Raw genomic sequence first — 20,918 nt, forward strand, 5'->3', positions numbered from 1 at the left:
GATTTATGTGCCGCCCCTCTCCGCAAACTCGGGGCGGCTCACAACAATAATAAAAAACAGTACAGTACACAATACCAAATCCAATGCCCACCCATCCAGATTCCAATTGAAATTAATAATCTCATAAAAAACAGTATATATAAAAAACAGGCACACAGTCAGTCAATCAACAAAACAACATGGGCAAGGGGGAGGTGTTTTAGTTCCCCCATGCCTGACGGCAAAGGTGGGTCTTAAGGAGTTTACGAAAGGCAGGGAGGGTGGGGGCAATCCTAATCTCAGGGGGGAGCTGGTTCCAGAGGGTCGGGGCCCCCACAGAGAAGGCTCTTCCCCTGGGTCCCGCCAGACGACATTGTTTAGTCGACGGGACCCGGAGAAGGCCAACTCTGTGGGACCTAACCGGTCGCTGGGATTCGTGCGGCAGGAGGCGGTCCCGAAGATATTCTGGTCCGGTGCCATGAAGGGCTTTATAGGTCATAACCAACACTTTGAATTGTGACCGGAAACTGATCGGCAGCCAATGCAGACTGCGGAGTGTTGGAGTGATATGGGCATACTTGGAGAAGCCCATAATTGCTCTCGCAGCTGCATTCTGCACGATCTGAAGTTTCCGAACACTTTTCAAAGGTAGCCCCATGTAGAGAGCGTTACAGTAGTCGAGCCTCGAGGTGATGAGGGCATGAGTGACTGTGAGCAATGACTCCCGGTCCAAATAGGGCCGCAACTGGCGCACCAGGCGAACCTGGGCAAACGCCCCCCTCGCCACAGCTGAAAGGTGTTTTTCTAATGTGAGCTGTGGATCGAGGAGGACGCCCAAGTTGCGGACCCTCTCTGAGGGGGTCAATAATTCCCCCCCCAGGGTAATGGACGGACAGATAGAATTGTCCTTGGGAGGCAAGACCCACAGCCACTCCGTCTTGTCTGGGTTGAGTTTGAGTTTGTTGACACCCATCCAGGCCCCAACAGCCTCCAGGCACCGGCACATCACTTCCACTGCTTCGTTGACTGGACATGGGGTGGAGATGTACAACTGGGTATCATCGGCATATTGATGATACCTCACCCCATGCCCTTGGATGATCTCACCCAGCGGTTTCATGTAGATATTAAATAGCAGGGGGGAGAGGACCGACCCCTGAGGCACCCCACAAGGGAGAAACCTCGGGGTCGATCTCTGACCCCCCACTAACACCGACTGCGACCGACCGGAGAGGTAGGAGGAGAACCACTGAAGAACAGTGCCTCCCACTCCCAACCCCTCCAGCCGGCGCAGAAGGATACCATGGTCGATGGTATCGAAAGCCGCTGAGAGGTCAAGGAGCACCAGGACAGAGGACAAGCCCCTGTCCCGGGCCCGCCAGAGATCATCCATCAACGCGACCAAAGCAGTTTCCGTGCTGTAGCCGGGCCTGAATCCAGACTGCTGAGGACCTAGATAATCGGCTTCATCCAAGGACCGCTGGAGTTGAAGTGCCACCACCTTCTCGACAACCTTCCCCATGAAGGGAAGGTTGGAGACTGGACGGTAGTTATTAAGCACGGCTGGGTCCAGGGAAGGCTTCTTGAGGAGGGGGCGCACAACCGCCTCCTTATAAAGTGGCGGAAAGGACCCCCTCCCCAAGGAGGCGTTGACAATCTCCTGGACCCAGCTCCGTGTCACCCCTCGACTGGCCGAAACCAGCCAAGAGGGACACGGATCCAGTAAACAGGTGGCGGAGCTCACAGCTCCAATGGCCTTGTCCACTTCATCAGGTGTCACCAAGTCAAACTCCTCCCAGACAGATGGACAAAGACGTTTAGCCCCAGTCACCTCGACTGACTCATTGTCAGTCGACTCTGTTTCACAATTGGAGTCGAGGTCTGCTCGGATCCGGGCGATTTTATCAGCGAAAAACGTGTTAAAATCCTCGGCACTACTCTGCAAGGGCTCCCCAACTCCCCTCTGATTAAGAAGGGAGCGGGTTACCCTAAACAGAGCGGCCGGGCGGGATTCCGCTGATGCAATCAAGGCGGCATGATACGCGCATCTTGCCGCCTTGAGCGCCACTTTGTAAGTCTTAATATGAGCTCTTACAAGTGTTCGATCAGCATTAACAAAGATAACTTATCTCAAGTTTATCATGATTTACATCACTGCTTATTATTATATGATCTTCCATATTATATGAAAAAGGGAACTGTAAAGCACACATAATTCCTTAATGGCAAACATTGGTTCTAGGCATCAGATTTTACATTGAGTTACTGATTGTTGTAATAATCATTATTTAGAAAATAGATGCGAGCTACTTTTAAATCTGTATAGGTGAAAATGTTTATAAATTATAAATTATTTTGGGGATGCTTATTACAGGAATAAAGAAAAACACGATTTTTCTTAAAATTATAAATATTTTAATACAGTTAGGAGATTATTTTAAATAGAAAAAAACCCAATTTTTTTAAACTTCCCCTTTCCTCTATTTTTGTCCTACAGACCTTTAAAAATGTATTATGTTATTTTTCCTTCTTGAAATTTTGATTTGTCACTGGATTGAAATAAAAATAAGCTTCTTATTAAAACGCTCTTACAGCATCAAATCCCATGCAATAAGAGAGTTAACAGTTGTAAACCCTGTCATGCCTGTGAGAAGCAGAGGAATTATCTTGTTATCAATTTAATAATGGAGTATTGAAATAAATGATGCCATCCACTGACACCAGTAACACTGTGCTCCCTTGGGAAATTCAAGTCTGTGGAAACTGTCAATCTAGATGGATATGGACATATTAAACAATGTACTTTCAGTCCATAAATCTATTCTTTCAATGCTGCCGTACTAAAAAAGATTCTGCATAGTGATAAAGACAAGTAATGCAAGATATCTTGACATTACTGACTTATAATCCTCTACACTTTAAGATAGGACAATAAGAAATTCAGTACAAGGCCGGTATACAATTTAACCTTTTTTGCAGCAGGGCCAATATGTAATTTAACTCTTGCTAGCCTTATTTTATTCATAACACACATTAAAACATAACATTTCATAGGGAAACCTGTATACAAAAAAATCTTTAATAACTGGCTGGTAAAATGATTGGCAGATACTCTTGTGAGCAATTATTCATCCCCTTGTTGTTGGCATTAAAAAAATAAATAAATATACAATATTACCTCAAAAAGAAGCCAAAAAAAGAATTAGAAAAAGCAAGTTTTCAAGATATTTGCAAGCAGTTTAAGATGATAAAAAAATCAAACCAACATTGATATAAATTTACATATTACAATATCTGACATCACTTTGAAAGATGGAATCAGTGTTAAAGTAGATTCAGATTACAATGATCCCTTGACTTTTGCGGGGTTTTTTCCAAGACCGCCCGCAAAAGTCAAATGTCTGTGAAGTAGAGATGCGGAAGTAAATGCACTATTTTTGGCTATGAACAGTATCACAAGCCTTCCCTTAAAACCTTACCCCCTAAATTACAATTTCCCATTCCCTTAGCAACCATTTAGATTATTACTCACCATATTTATTTATTAAAGTTTATTAAAAAAATATTTATTAAAGGCGGACTAAAGTTTGGCGATGACATATGACATCATCAGGCAGGAAAAACTGTTGTATAGGAAAAAAACCCGCAAAGTATTTTTTTATTAATATTTTTTGAAAAGACAAGGGAACACTGACAACTAAATCACTATAATTAAATTTATAAATTAGAAACCAAGAAGAAATTTTATTAAATTCTGCCTGATCTAAGAAAAAAATAATGAATTTAGCAAATTAGAAAATAAGGGTCCATAAGGAATTGAGCAGCCTATAAATCTCAATAATTAATAAATAGATAAACAAACAAATAAGAGAAAAAACTTAAATACTATAACTTGTAAAAACTAAATATAAATATTCAGTTTTTTACCGCTTTATATTTTTTGTGTTATTAAATGTTATATATGTTATTGTTTTTATATTGCCTATGACTGTATGCCACCCAGAGTCCACTAGGAATTGGGTGGCTTAGAAGTTAATTAAATTAAATGTAAATTAAATATTTTAAATATCAAAGTAAACTAAATACGTATTTAGAACACTGATACGGTTTTGTAACTTAAGCATGTTTCTCGACAGGTACAAAATCATGAAAAATATACAAACGTAAATAACACATATCAATAAAGAAAACTACAACAATTAAATGGCAATTAGGACAAAATTATAATCTATTTTACAACTGAGAATCCAAACACAGGTGCTCAATGAAAGAGTTATACCCTAAATGCCTAGGATAAAATATAAAAAAAATTTAAAACATAAAAAATAGAAAAATAAACTATATTTAAAATATTTTTTTTTAAGGCTAAAGCTTTCCTTGTAAATTCTTCTTCATAAAGATAGATGCTTTATGCACAAGGAAGAAGTGAACAAATTAATTCTTTCTCTTCTTCAAATCCATACTATGAGTAAAGTCCCACCAGGAGTTAAATATAATAAGCATATTCCATTTCTGAAACTTGCCAAAAGCTCATTTGGATGCTTCAAAATTACTGTATTTAAATTTAAGGAAGAAAAAATCCCCTGCAATTTCATAGAGTCATAAGACTTTTCTCATATAATTTTGTTTTATAATAATTTGGGGTATATATTGCAGCAAACTGTTTTTGTTTTTTTCAATTTGGAATCATAAAATTAGTTTAGGGAGAGGGGCAGAATGACTTATCGGTAGTCATTTTTGGTACTTTACGCTGCTTGTCCAGATTGAAAGTAACTGGTCGTTGTTATCACTATTTTTTAATAAAGCAAATATCCTTCCAGTAAGCAAATAACCTCAAAAAAGCAACATCTCTAATACAAGCAGACTGGCACTTGTTCACAGTGGTATGAGGAGATAGAAAGGAATAGGCAAAATCACAAAGGGTAAATAGAGATATTTTATTGAAATGTAAGAAATGAGGAGGCTAATAATCCTGCAGTGCTGTAATTCTTCTTGTGCTGTGTGTCTCAGGAATGTCAAACTAAAAGAGGTTAAAGGATGCTGATTATAACTAATTTAAAGATTATGGAGCTATCCCCTCACCTTGTCCCATCAATAATAATGGTTAAATTTTAAAAACTATCTTCCACTTGAATGGAATACTGCTTCCATTGGAATAAAAAGACCCAACAGTGATTATGATAGACTAACAGAATAACAGAGGGACCTTGAAGTTTTTCTAGGCCAACTTCCTGCTCAAGCAGGAAATCCTATACCATTTCAAAGAAATAACTTCTTTAAAAACTCCTTTGTTCCAGCACCCACAACTTTGGAAGACATGTCATTCCACTCTTGAACAGTTCTCACTGTCAGGAAATTTCTTCTGAGTTCTAGGTTGGTTGTCTCCTTGATGAATTTCCATCAGGGGTGAAATTAGACCGGTTTTGGTGAACTGGTAGGGACGATTTGAATTTGGTATGAGAAGGATAAATCATCTCACCAGTCGCCTTGCCCACTCAACTCATCAAAGGTAAGCAATACATGCTGCCTGCTTGCCTTTCGCATTGGGTCGGGGGCTCAGGGTTGCACCATTCCCCGAGGCCCCAGAGCTACCACTTGTTCACCACCTGCCTTGGCCAGGGAATGCATGATTCCATGGCTCCAGCCTTGCCCCAGAACAACTGCCCGTTCTCTGGCTGCTCATCATCCACCTCACTCATCTACCTTTTTGCTTGGTGGTGGTGGGGGACACAGCGAGGTTTGGCCACCTTTCGTGCCAAGAAGTCTTCAGCCGCTGGCAGTCATTTTCAGCTGCCTTCTAAACAGCTCCACTGTGACGTGGTCCCTTCGGCTGTTGCCATTCTCCTGGACGGGTTTGGCCATGAACTGCACCAACAAGCAATGGATATGTGTGCGCGGCCAGTGCAAACAGGGCAGCAGTGGTCACAGGACAGTCCTGTGACCATCTCCACCGTTCACATGGCTGTGTATATGCATCCCATTGCCTGCCGGTACAGCTTGTGGATGGACCTGGTTTCCATCCATTGCTTCTAGTCCTGTGTTCAGGTGCTTTGGAGAGTAGTTGACCCACTCTTATTTGTGGCAGCTCCTTAGATATTTGAGTTTTACATTATTAGTCTACATTATGTTGTAACTTGACCACTTGGATGAAGGGGGACAGAATCCAGGTATCTGCATTAAAGTTTTCCACCTTCTCTTTTTAGAAAAGCAACATAAATAAAAATGAATGTGAAACTTTCTGGTAACACATTTGCAAATCAAGATGAGTATGATGGGCAGGTTTCATTATGGCCATAAGTTGAGGATTACCTGTGTAGTATTATTATGCACAAATAAAGAAGGCAACACTCTTCTTACAAAGCATTGTTTCTATTCACATATATTAAAATACACTATAGATTAATATATGCTTTCATAAATAAGGATTGTGCAACGTTCCTGATACAAAGGCAACACAGGCATTCTCAATTTATGATCAGTTGCTTAATAACTGTTTGAAGTTATGATGGTCTAAAAAAAAGTTACTTATGACCTGTCCACGGCTGCACTAGCCCTGAGGTCATGTGATCACAAGCTAAAGAGATCCGTGCAAAATAAGGCAACTCCAATCTGGATCCTATCTGGGAGATATCCACCCTTACCTCTCCCTCTCTCCCCCCCCCCCACAGCTCGCTCCTGGGAAGTGACTAGCAAGCAAACAAATGTGGCGCTGCAGCTGGGAGGCGGCAGTGCAGAGCCCCACTTCTGGCCAGAGAGAGCAGAACAAGCAGGACATGGACCTTTCCTGCCACCGCATTTGGAGCTGAGATTGCAAGTGGGCTCAGTGGGGTCACTTAGCAGAGAGGGAGACCCTGGCCCATTTGGTTCACTTCATTGTGGGGTGGGAATGCAGAAGGCTGATAAAATCCGTGCCTCTAAGCGTGGAGCCCTCAAATATTCTTTTGGGGTAACTGGGAGGGAGGGCGAGGGGCAGGGCCAGCCAGTGATGGGATCACCCAACATGGAGCTACAGTGAAGGTATGAAAAAGTCCGCAGCTCACAAACACCCACCCTATGGCATACCGTGCTGGGGTGATAGCACACATGTCCACAGAGAAGGCTCTGCGTGTCACCTCTGGCATGTGTGCCATACGTTCACCACCAGGGATATGTGGTCTCCTTTTTTTATTCTCCCACCCCCATTTTCCAGCAAAATTACCCGCTGGATAATCTGCATTTTAAATTAAATGCATTTTAAATTGTAAAATTCACACCGTGCCCTGATGTGGGATTGCAATGCCTTACCATCACAATTCTGAATTGTGATTGTAAATCAAGGGCTGCCCATAAAGTGAAACAAGATGCTTCACAAGATGCAGGAATTCAAAGATAGCAACTCCTTAAAGCAACAGAATCTTTTCCTGGGATTGTGTGACTGTCTTCTACAGCTGCAGGATGATCCTAGCATAGGATGTGCTTGGCTTAGGGACCTGCACAGAGTCATGTCAAAAGGGGGGAAATGACATCCTCATGACAGTAACTTTGAAACCATTTGCAGTTAGCCATCTTCATTCAATAAACTAATAAGAAATTCTAATGGGTTCCTGCTATTAATTGCCAGACACAACTAGTTTTTTCCAATTTTTTTTTAAAATAAAAAGTTTACTTTCTAAAGATATTGCCTTGGTATGGTGGGAGCAGAAAAGGTCGAGAAACAATAAAAAACTAATAGAAAGTGCTTATATCTAGTTTTACAATATTTCAAACACATAAACTCTAACTTGCAGCAAAACCTTAACAACAGGGTACTGACATCTCATTGATTCTTAACACTATGAGTTGAAAAGCTGATAGGGAAATGGAAAAACAATCCCTTGGGTTTTACTCCTGAACTACAGAGTTTTCCAGTATTTTAATGTTAAAATAAGGTAGATCAAAATCCTGTTCAAAAAACCCTCCCAAAAACACCTAAACAAATCCCTGAAACTTTTACCAATTAAACTTCTGACAACTTTAATTCATTCCGTTTCCAGTGTTGCTATAGATTTGTAAACAGCTCGGAAAGTTTAGAGGTAAATCTGGAGAATTACAGGCATGTGTTCATTGTATCCCTACACTGTTCCTAATATTTTACCATCCTCTGACCTTTCACAGGGAGACAGAAACAAAATTAATGACACAGCCAATGGTATTGTCTCCGAAGGGAGCAAGGGGTATAAATATCAGAGCGAAATGGGCAGTGCAGCATTCTTACAAGTATTTCCACAAATCCCTCCATACATAAACTTAGCCCTGGCCTATTTGCTCACACATCTGCAGGTTTGTAAAACACATTTCAAAATTCAAGAAGTTGCCTAAATTTATGTCCTAATGTAATCAGGTGGGAAATAACAAAGATTCTCTAACTTCATTTTTTTTTAGCCTGAGGCAGAATATGGGAAGTTATTTTCTCACATTGAGGCAACAAATGGAATAGATGGTCATAACTATATTTGCACAGGAAATGTGTATTTCCAGAATTTTCCTACCTGTTAGAATACCATAAATGGTTTTTTTTTTCCTTTGGACCAAACTAGCAGGCCAAAACATGATAACTGAATACAGTGATCCCTCGATTATCGCGAGGGTTCCGTTCCAAGACCCCTCGCGATAATCGATTTTTTGCAATGTAGGGTTGCGGAAGTAAAAACACCATCTGCGCATGCGCGCCCTTTTTTTCCATGGCCGCGCATGCGCAGATGGTGGAGGTGGGGAGTGACGAAAGTGCGGAAGCCGACAGATTGCTTTGAATGTCGGCTGCCCCTGCCATCCCAGCACCCGCTCGCCCGCCGTTCGCCGCTCGCCCGCCGTTCGCTCGCTGCTCGCCCAGCCACCCGGGTTCGGGGGGGTGCTGGGAAGCCCCCCAGGCCGGCTGCGACCTTTTAAAACAGCCGCGCCGCTTCCCAGCTGAGTCCTGAAGCCAAACGCGGAAGTTCGCCTTTGGCGTTTGGCTTCAGGACTCAGCTGGGAAGCGGCGCAGCTGTTTTAAAGGGTCGCAGCCGGCCTGGGGGGCTTCCCAGCACCCCCCGAACCCGGGTTGGGGGTTCGGGGGGGTGCTGGGAAGCCCCCCAGGCCGGCTGCGACCTTTTAAAACAGCCGCGCCGCTTCCCAGCTGACTCCCGAAGCCAAACGCGGAAGTGGTTTTTTTTTTAATTAATATTTTTTTAAAAATCGCGATATAGCGTTTCGCGAAGCTCGAGATCGCGAAACTCGAGGGATCACTGTACTGATATCCCCTACTGCAGTGAGGATGAAAGCGTGTATGTGTGTACTATTGTGCAAGCGTGAGTGCCCACGCCCATAATTCAATGCATGAGGATGGCGAAAATGGCCTCACCCATCCTCCCTGGAGGCCCTCTGGGGGCCTGAAACAGCCCATTTCCCAGTAGGCCCGTAGCAAGTTGACAGTGAGTTGTCATAGGCCTTTCCTCAGAGCTGGTGATATTTCATGAGAGGGGAAGTATCAGGCACAAAGTTTCATAGCCATATGTTAATTTTAGCCCTAAAAACCTATTTTCAGCCTATACACAAGAATCCAATAAATTAACGGTCAGCATTAAATTGGTGTTACCCTGTTTCCCCAAAAATAAGACGTACCCCGAAAGTAAGGCATTTCAGAGGTTTTGCAGAATTTTCTAATATAAGGCACCCCCCGAAAATAAGGTGTAGTCAAGTTTACATACAGTACGGTGGAAAAACATACGGTACCATTCAAAGCTGTTCATAGCGGTACCGTAATAATGTGGCGTCCCCTCCTGGCCCCCTTCCATCACTTTGTACCATCCAGTACAGCAGACACAGTCTGCTGCTGTCTCACCGTCATTACAGTCTCCACTACAGTGCGTAGACTGTAGTTCCTCTGGTGGCCGGAAGCTGCAATAGCGAGAGTATACTGTTGTACCATATAAGTGCCGGCGTTTGTGTGTGTGGTTGCCACACTGACAGGTACCATACCGTAATCAGTGTACCGTACGGTACACTTTCTTTGGGGGTGTCAGTTTTTCTGCCTGTGAATTTGTCTTATTTGATAAATATAAGGCACCCCCTGAAAATAAGATGTAGCACAACTTTTGGAGTAAAAATTAATATAAGACAGTGTCTTATTTTCGGGGAAACACGGTAGATAATGATCAACGGAATTAAAGGAGGGATGGAATTGGATCTCTTGTGGCAACAGAGGGATTCTGAACTGATGATTTCTGCCCCAAAATCCTGCCTGCTTTTTATTCTTCTCTTTCTAACTTAACTTATATTAGAACTGAGAATAGCTCCAGTAATTATTAAGCCAAAATAGGGGTCATCAATACCTTTCTGATGCCTTAAAGCCAGGAAGAAAAAGCATTTCAACAGAATAATGAGGAAGATGAGTCTCTTCCCAATCTTCTCTCCATCCCTCCTGCCTAGTCTCTCAGATCTTCTTTAGTGCAATTGTGATCAAAACCCCACAGGAAGTCTACCACTTGGACAGATTTCCACAACTCATTTGCACTTAGTAGATACTTAATGTCATACTATAACTACAGCCTATCAGCATCTGGGGTCTTTCATATGCCAAACTGGTATCTTTCATTGTTTATCTCAACTTCTAAGTCTGTCACTCTTATTTCAGGATATTCCATATGCCATTATCTCAAGAGCATTGGCAGCCTGAATTTTATCTTTTGTCATATAGTTAACAGCTTAGTCTGTCACAGACATATTTTAAAGTACAGCTTAAGCTACAAAGTATAGCAGCATTGGGTTTTGGCCTGAAGAAGTTGGTGCTGTGATTTCAAAATAGGCCTTACTAGATTAATAGATTCCTGCAACTGATATCATAATGGGCAAATGGGCAAAGTACAGTTTATATGAAACTGTAGGGAAAACAAGATCTAAGTCATAGAATCATAAAGCTGGAAGGGACCTCAAAAGTCTTCTAGTCCCACCTCATGCCCAAGAAGAAATCCTTATAGACAGACAAATGGTTCTTCAATCTTTTCTTAAAAGCCTCCAGCGATGGAGCACCCACAACTCTGTTCCACCAATTGTTAATTTAGCACTAACAGCACTTACATATTTTTCTCCTGTGGTTTTTTTTCTTTTTAACTCTACATAATATTAATTCTTTACTTAAATTTTCTATAAGCCAGTGAGAGACGAAGGACAGAATATTTATTTTGAAGTGATTGGCTATAAACATTTGATCACATAAGGCACAACAGGACTTTGATTCCTAGGAAATAAAAATAAATAAATGTAGCTAGGTTGTCATTGTTTTAAAATGAAATGAAATCGCGATGGAAAAAGATTTTTGCTGAACTGAGTCATTTTACTTGATTAAAAGTTTTTACTGCTTATATTTTAGGGGAGCAAATGTTCCATTTTATTTTTACAGAGTGAAACTGCATACTCATTTATTTAGGAGAAAGTCCCAAGGATGAAATAGACCCTTTCAGAACAATTGTGCATTACATTGTGCTGTCAATGTTCAGAGTGATCTCTTAGGTCCCTGATGGTGAGCCTATAGCATGAGGGCTGGAAATGGCATGCAGAGCCATTTATCCAGGAACATGGAGCCATCACCCCTTGCTCTTCCGGGTTCTGGTGCGCTGGCCAGCTAGTTTTCATACTTATGGGTGCACCAGAAACCAGAAGAACAGTCACCCATTGTGCACATGTGTGCTCCAGAAAAATGATTTTCCTGTTTCCAAAGTGCACATGTGCACTGGCCAGTTGGTCTGGTTTCTGATGCTCATGCGAATGTGAAGACCAGCAACAGGTGTGTGTGCCAAAGGTCACAAAGATCCTAAAGGAGCAGAGCAAGGTAAGTCGGGCTTCCTTCACTCCCTGCCCATGTGGGCTTCTTGCGTGGCTCCAGGCAATCCGGAGCACCAGTGGACGAGCAGCTGATGAGGGTGGGATGGGGGGCTACCTGTGTAGATGACTCCATATCCTGGGCTCCTCTCCGCTGGGGCCTACTGTTTTCCATCTGCCGGTAGAGCTATCTGCCCCTTCCACCTCAGCAGCCACAGAAGCTCTGAACACGCAGCCCTGCCTGGGGTCCTTCCCGCTGGGAACCACCATTCCCCAGCCACCATCAGTGCTCTCTGCCCCACCACCTTGCAGCTGCCGGCAGGGGAATGGTGATTCCTACCAGAGAGGAGGCAAGGCCACACATTTGGACTTCTCCGGTTATTGCATGGTACTGCTAAGTTATGGGGTGAGGGGATAGAAAGAGCTGCTGCCAGGCAGGAAATGGTTGATCCCAGCAGGGAGGATCCCAGGCAAGGCTACGGGTTTGGAGTTTCTCTGTCTGCTGAGATGGGAAGGCAGAAAGAGCTGCTGTTGGTCAGGAAGGATCATAGACATGGCTGTGCATTTGGAGCTTCTCCAGCTGCCCAGTTTGTGGGAAGGGGAGATCTGCTTCTAGCCAGGGAACGGTGGATTCCAGAAGGGAGGATCCTAGACATGGCTGCACGTTTGGAGCTTCTCCAGCTGCCAAAGTGGGGGTCAGAGAGAGCTGCTGCTGGCCAGGGAATGTTGGATCCCAGTAGAGAGGATCCTAGACATGGCCACATGTTTGGATTTTCCCTCCCAGTGAATGGCACTTTCAAGGTGGTAGGGCTAAGAGAGCTGTCACCAGCTTGGGCGTGACTGCTGCTTTGTCTCGCCAGGGAACTGGCTGGTACCTGGTTGTCCACTGGTAAGAGGCGCACCGGCCCTCTTGGAAGAAGTGGGGGTCCGTGCATAGGGGCAAAGATGCATGCATGTCCAGTGAGGGGTTTGAATATGCGCATGCGCAGTGCAGGGTGCAAATGCAGGGAGATTACAGGGAAGGATCATCTGCCCTTGCGCAAATGGGGGCATACATTGCATTATGGGTGCTGGCACATGCAAGTGCAAAAGCACTCTTGTGCTTGGACGTTTGGCATGCAATGCCAAAAAGGTTCGCCATCACTGTCTTTGTCCTATATCCTTATAATTAAAGAATATGGACACTGAACTCTGAACTCCACTGGGCTTCAGTCATGAATAAGAAAACAATAAGCAGAATGGAAGTCTGCATGAAAATAACATTGTTGTTGTTGTTGTTGTTGTGTTGTTTTTAGCAAAACCAATTGGATTGAAATGTATTCATGTTCTCAAGACACAGATGCACAAAAGACCACAGACATATCCACCACTTTTTCATAATATGTAATGCAATGATTTCAGGAGAAAAAGATGCTGAGCTGTAATGTAGTGCCGTTTCTTTCTTACAAGCAGCTCTTCTTGTGTTCCTTCATATAGGATTTTTCAGCAGAGGCATTAGCATAATTGTTAAGATCCTGTGATGTGAGTACTCAAGCTATTTCCAGCCATTAAGGATTTGTTTTTCCCAATAATCAAAAGAAGCTCTCAATTCATTTTCTCCAAGAAGCCTGGCAGAATGTTTCAGAAGTGGCTTTAATTTTCTCCTTTTTTACACCTTGAGGCAATGTGTTTCAAGATGTGCTTATAGTCATCATAAAACTGTGAAATGTGTTCTCATCCAACAGGACGAATGTCTTGTGCTCTAAGTAAATAGTACTTTACATTGAAAATACAAAACTCCAATATGCCTTACTATTCTTTTTATTAAAAAAAAGATCTTTGAATATCAACAGAATACTCAGAAGACTGCAGTCCTGCAACTTGAGATAAACCTACTGGAACTTTGTGGAATTGAACTCTTGAACCAATTTCCTTCTTTTCTTTCTCTCAAGACCTTAACACACATATATATTATTTTCTGTGAAAAAAAATATACTATGGCACGTTGTATGTTTTCCTTTAGCAGTTGTGCACTATGAGAAAGAATGGTCACTTTCTAAGAGGTCAAAACTTAATGCTTCCAGTCTATAACATGTAGTATATCATCCAAATAAATACCGGTACATCATAATCGAGTCATAAATTGGCGTCCTCCTATAAAGTGAACTTCAGAAAAGTAGTATGTAATCTTTCTAATTTATACTAGTATAGTTTCAGAAATCTAAATCTTGATATTTTGTAAATGTGCACACATTTATTCCCAATTGCAAAGTTCTGTTTTCATACATGCAATGTACAATCTAAGTTATATTGCATCTGCAAAAAAATATCCATCTTATTTAAATGTTTATATTTCTAAATGCATTTTTACAAATACTTATTTTAAATGCATGTTGGCGTATTTTCTGAGGCAAGAACTAAATTAGAAAAAGATGAAGAAAAACAAAAATTGAAGAATTATATTCTGATTTATATGGAGACTAAATATGATGCCAACCTCAAATACCTGTAGTTGTAACCAACACCAAATCTATATGTCTGTTTAAAATCTAGTTTTTGTAATATGAGATGCTTGATTTGTTTAGTAACAAGATTTTTTGAACAATTGTATTTTTTACAGTTGATAAGTATATTTCCTGAAACAATAGTCAAAGTAGTTAGTTGTCAAATAGCATTGATATACAACATTTTAGTCACAGAAGTGTTTGGCTAAGATGTTTTAAGTTATCAAATGTTCTATAACTATGCCACGAATAAGTACTGAATTAAAGTCACTGAATTAAATACCTCCATGGAAATTTTACACTCACTTTATGTGCTGCCATATTTACCTGAAAGCTACATTAAGATATGACAGAAAAACACCTGATCTGCAGCTCTTGCAGTTTTATTTGAAAACAATTTAATAAGTCTTTTTAAGTGTCATTTATCTCTTGGTTTTGTCTATAAAATGTATTTCAGGCATTTAGGCACAAGAAGTTCCTTCCTCCATTCTCTTTCTTAATTGCTTCTTTGGCTCAGTCTGCCCTGTTCTGAATTCCTCTGATTTTTTTTTTTTCATTAAGAGACAATGTTTCCCTCAGGAAAATAGGGGAATGAAAGTATGTGGGATGAACAAATCTAACAGTAACTTTTTTTTAAAAAAAGAGTTACTTTTGCCAGTCTGATTTTCACTTGCATTGACTATCCATGGATACCATTAATCAATTCATTTTTTTTCATTCTTTTAGGAAAAAATCATGAATACTTGGGAAGAAAAATCTAACCAAATAGAATTCACAATTCCAAATGACTGCACAAGTCAAAATTCTTGTAAAATTGATTTTGCCTATTTTATATTTTTTTCTCTTTATTAAATCTTTGTGCGGGTATGTATATAATATACCAGGGGTGTTAAACTCCTGGGAGATGTGCCTGATGTGTCATGCACTGGCCATGCCCATACCCGGTTTAGTGAAAGGGGGGGAAAGTCGGGTTACATCACGTAATAATGCTGTGACAATGCAAGTTTGACACCTCTGCAATATACATTGAAGACTTCAACACTAATTAACTAGCTCAAGACAAAAACCTTCATTGTACAACAAATACTTTGATGAAATTGCAGGAGTTTCTTTGTTATTGTATTGTGTGCTGTTTTATATGGTGCCAATTAATTTTATATTAATATATCAATATCCTAAATTGTAATTAATACTAATATTTATTTATCTTTTCTTTATTTCTAATAGTATTAGTTAATGAAATAATATGTCAATAATTTTAATGCTATGCAAGTATCATTATATCAAAACAATATAATAATTAATTGAAATTTGCCCCATTATAAAAAATATATATATTTATGCATAGTACTTTATCCCTTTACACATGTAGGTGATTTTTCATACTAGTAATCAGATGGTTTTTCCCTTTTTGCAATATTTTATGAATGCTTACATGCAAACCATTCAACAGTGCAAAAAACCCCCCAAAACATCCTGAAGGAACCATATATGCAATTACATCAAAACTGCCTTTTTTCAGTGCTTTATCCATGGCTTGTAATAGCCATGTAAATATTTATGTAGGAGAAGAAAAGAATCGGCTATATGAAACACAAATGAAATTAAATCAGGATTCAACCCCTGCAGAAATAAATTGATCATTTATTTTGATTATTTACTGTTGTTCTGTTCAATTTCTGTCATGATTCTCTGTAACTGAAACATAATGTAGCTAAAATTTGAATAATGTTAATATAAATCCCTTTGATTCCAGAGTTTAACCAAAAGAACTGTCAACTACTTTAACAATAACAAAGGCTTTAATTCCTAACATATAAATTTTTGAACTCAGTCTTTAAACTACTGCATTGTAATGCAAAAGCAATTATATTTTCTTCTTTTTAATATTTACAATAATGCAATAATTTGCTTTACTGTAATTATTACCTAATAATTCTCTTGTATTTTAAACTCTGTTTTCTTCTTGTTTCTACCAAAATGTCATTCTTCATTCATGGTTTTCACTCAGTCAGGTTTTAAAAAGAACATTTTGTTTTTGTTGTTGTTGCTGAATATAATATACCATAACTGGTACTATGCGGTTTTCCAAAGGAAGGAACTATTTCTGCAAGTTGACTATTTGCCCCCAGCATTTTATAACACAGAACAAAAAATCTACCTGTCTTTAGAGAAAACAAATTTATCTCTCTAATAAATGAATTTCATGGCTACATTGAAGTACAGTACCTTTACCTCAAGATAAGCATTGCATCTGTGAACAAAAGCTGGAAAAGGGGTCAGATCTGTGCTACTGACAGAGTAATTTGAGCAGATGCTTTGTTTATTACAGTATATAAACATTTTCTTTATCCCCCTTCATGTCTGGCCAAACATATTTGTAGGTTTTTAAATACAGAAAACACTTATTATGATTATCAGAAAAGTGAATGAATATGGTAGCAACTGTTTTTCAAACAAATTCCAATTTTATGAAAAAATGTATTGAGAATCTCTACTTGACACATGAATTTCTTTGCAGTTCATTCTGACTTACTTTGTCAGGGAAGTCTGACTTCAATTCAGTAATACTCCTGCACCAATAAGCTGCTGTTTTCTCACTTATCAGCTCAATGTTCAAGAAGGAACCTTGACCTGGACCATACATGGGACCTGTGGTACATCCACGTATTATCCTTGGGGAAACATTTGTTACAATGTCCTGTGAAAAGAGTAAAAAATAAAAATCAGCAATTCAAATTGAGAAAATAAAAGTATTTCTACTTCTCAGTTCTGAAACTTTGCCCTCTAGAGATGCATACAGGTAGGCCTTGCTTATGATCATTTGTTCAGCAAGCCAAATCATGATGGCACTGAACAAATGATATTTATACCTGGTCTCGAAGTTATGAGTGTACTGTCTTTGTGGTCATGTCATCAAAACTGGGCATTTGGCAGGCCTCCCACATTTATGACCACAGAGGAGCTTCAAGTTCCTCCCACTTGTCCCCCCCCCCCTCTACCTATGGCCTTTTGGTTGATTTGCACACTATTGGCTTATAATAGAATGTACATCTAAAGATGGAGTAGAGCAGTGATGGTAAACCTTTTTTTCCTCGGGTGCTGAAAGACACATGTGCTATTGTGACACATGTCCACATCCATAATTCAATGCCTGGGGAGGGCGAAAACAGCTCCCCCACTGCAGGCCCTCTGAAGACCAAAAACAGCCTGTTTCCTAACTTCTGGTGGGCCCAGCAGGCTTGTGTTTAGCCTTCCCTAGGCTTCAAAGGCTTCCCTGGACCCAGGGAGGGTAAAAATGTCCTCCCGCAGCTCCCTGGAAGCTCTCTGAAAGCCAAAAACGTCCTCCCAGAGTCAAAAATCAGCTGGCTAGCACATACATGCACGTTGGAGCTGAGCTAGGGCAACAGCTCACATGCCAGCAGATATGGCTCCGCGGGCCATCTGTGGCACCCGTGCCGTAAGTTTGCCATCACTGGAGTAGAGGGTAGTAGTTGGCAGTAGCAATGCGGCTTCCCAGGGAGGAGGCAGCACATTCCAGATCAGGCCCAAGACCAGAGACTGTGTAATCCTGTATTGGATGGTAGGTGGAGGAAAAGTTTCAGTATAGGCTCACCTTAGAATCTCCCTATCTAATGTGCATCTATTAGGTTAGAAGCTTATAACTTTACTCTTTCAAGATTAAAGTGGAAGATCCCATAAAGAAATGGACTCAATTGGATCTCACTGTGGCATCTTTGGGCTTAGCCCTGAGATGCTCTGGCCACACCTGCTGCTCACTCTCACTTTCCTGCCAATCTTGCCATGCTGCGTTCCAATTAGATCACCCACTCTGCACTCTTTGCTACCCCAGTGGCTTTGTGCTCCACCATCTAATAGCTGCATCACTTAACAAGGAAAATCCCAGTCCCAATTAGGGTCATTAAGAGAAGACTTTATGTATTTTATACTGGGTTCTTTTATGATTTTTATGAATGATAACTACTATCATTCTACTAATAACAACAACAACAACATTCAATTAGTATGTTGATTACACAAATCAACAAGCACATGTTACCTATACTACCTCTTAGTAAATATCAGGTTTTCAGGAAGGGGTAATGGTTTACTTTCTATTCTTGGACAGGAACCCTGCTACTACAAAAAGACTTGGTTAAGTTCTTATTGGCTACTATTGTTATAAGAAAGCTTAAAGTAACCTAAATTGTGATGACAACATGAAGAAGTCTTTTATTTTAGTATTTTGATTTCATTGTATATATTCATTTTTGGCTTTGCTTTACTTTATTAAGGGGTTGGTTGTTACTTATAAAGCCCTACATGGCATGGGTCCAGATTATCTGAAAAGCTGTCTCTCCCTTGATGTGACAAGCTCATCCCACTTGTGCCCGTAGGAGAGGCCTGCTACAGATCCCATCTATTAAAAAATGGAAACAAGTGAGGTCAATCAGATGAACCTTTTCTGCTGTGGCCCCATTCCTATGTAACATTCTACCACTGGAGGTGAGACCTTTCTCCTCTTTTTCAGACTTCCAGAAATAATATTATTATGGCTTTTTCAACTGTTCTGAGATTCTCTGGAGATGGGTGACAGAATAAAAAAGACCTCATTCCATCCTGTCGGGCTCATAGCTCTCTTAGTTCAGTTTTAGAATAGTTCCCAATAATAATTTAACTCTGTATTATCAACTATCTTTTACTTGTTTTATAATCTGTAAATGAACAAATAAATAAACAAATTAATATTTCTTTACTTCTTATACCATGTGTGTCTCCATAGTGTTTTTAATGCTTTAATAAAACTATATTTGAATCTGATTTTATATGTTTAGTTTCATTCATGGATACTAACTATGACTGAACAAACACACACACACACACACACACACACACACACGCAGAATTCCTTCAGGAGATAAACTCAAATGTTCAAATGCAAACATCCAGTTTAGTGGCAGACAACTATTCTTGTACCATTCACTAAATTTAGTCTACATTAGAAATGAGAAGCAGAATTTGTAGACAATAGGCATTCCCTTTAGGCAAAGTGCTATTGCTAACATATTGTAAGCCGCCCTGAGTCTAAGGAGAAGGGCGGCATAAAAATTGAATAAATAAAATAAATAAATAAATAAATTTCAGCCCTTATGTTTCTTTAAAAACTGTATATTATGTCTAACTAGAAAATATAGTTTCTTAAGTATTCTGATTATTTTATTCATGTTGTTTTTTGAATAAAAACTTTGTATGATAATTTCATTTCATTCAAAAATAGGAAAGGTTTAAAGGATATTTCAGATTTAAATTTTAATCATTAACATTATTGTCTTGTTTGGAAACATCACCTACACTTAAAATCATTTATAGAAGTAAATTTACAGATTTAAAATAAAAACAATTTTAGGTAAAGGCCATTTGGTTAAGGATTTCATAGAGGTATTTGGTTAAGTATCCCTACTCACAATCTTGTCACTTCTGGAGCGATAACATGAACCCCCATTAGTATATGGCAATTAAGATCAATTTACATATTTTAATTAAGATCCATCCCACATAAAACAATTAGGGTAATAGGCACACTAACTGATTTCATAACATTTGGACGTTTTTCCAACTAGATAGACAGGAAACGTTAATTAGCATTAATTAGTGCTGATCTGCATATGTTTGATAAGGCATACCCTCACTACAAATGATTATTTATTCCTGAATCTGCCAAGTGCTACCATAGCAGAAAATAAAGGGACTTCCTTCATATTGTATGTAAATGTCTGGTAATTTTTAGTTGTTTTTCTATTTGGACTATATATATTATGAAATAAATGAGTAGAAATGAATATACAAATATATACATTCATATATAGAGAAAACATACTAATTAATGTGCAGCAGTTAATAGGCACTGATGACATTTCCATAATAACTGTGAAAATGATGGTGTTTAGAACCTTTTCTATTACATTTTGTCTTTATATCCTGATACTACAAATCAGTATAATTTTCAGATAATTTTTTTGGCAATCTTTAAAGATGAGGATACTGTAATGTATATTTAGCAAAACACAGCATTTGTCAGTGTCTCCTCCCACTAAAATAACAACAGCAACAACAATAATAACATTTGCAAGAAATTATACATGTCTGCAATTAAGAATTGGTGGGATTATAGATAAATAGAACAGAATATTCTAGAAAAAGAATATAGAATATAAAAGGAAAACAAGATGCAAAATAGTTCTGGGACAAAGCACTTGTCACACAACACCCCAATTTTCAGATAATTGTTTTGGCAATCTTTATAGATGAGGATACTGTAATGTATATTTATCAATAGGAAAAAGAACTGAGTATGTAGCAGTACCTGGAAACAGCAGAATAGAAGAGAAAGAACTTTAAAAGATAAGAAAATACATAGAAGTAGAATAGAAGTAGAATTATTATGGCAAAAAAGCAAAGGTAGTGTCAATAGTAATAGGTGCTTGGGGTGCAATCTCAAAATAAATGTGGCATCACTTGAATTGACAAAATCACTATCAGCCAACTGGAAATGGTAGACAATACACACCATTTAGATATTGCCATACCTTTAACATCATGAAACAATAGGTTTGAATATTTACAGAACAGAAGATTTGAAATGGT

The 20,918-nt window shown here is 39.6% G+C and overlaps 1 protein-coding gene across 4 annotated transcripts in view; it reads right to left on the reverse strand.

Annotated features, from left to right (window-relative positions):
- DPYD (dihydropyrimidine dehydrogenase) overlaps nt 1-20,918 on the reverse strand; it is a 735,717-nt gene that overhangs the window by 238,783 nt on the left and 476,016 nt on the right. For all 4 annotated transcript variants that reach the window (XM_070746537.1, XM_070746536.1, XM_070746535.1 and 1 more), the window contains one exon: nt 16,810-16,974. In XM_070746537.1, coding sequence (XP_070602638.1) covers nt 16,810-16,974 — 165 coding nt within the window. The remainder of the gene's footprint in view (nt 1-16,809; nt 16,975-20,918) is intronic.

This window comes from Erythrolamprus reginae, chromosome 3 (genome assembly GCF_031021105.1).
Source record: "Erythrolamprus reginae isolate rEryReg1 chromosome 3, rEryReg1.hap1, whole genome shotgun sequence".
In the NCBI taxonomy this organism is placed as follows: domain Eukaryota; kingdom Metazoa; phylum Chordata; class Lepidosauria; order Squamata; family Dipsadidae; genus Erythrolamprus; species Erythrolamprus reginae.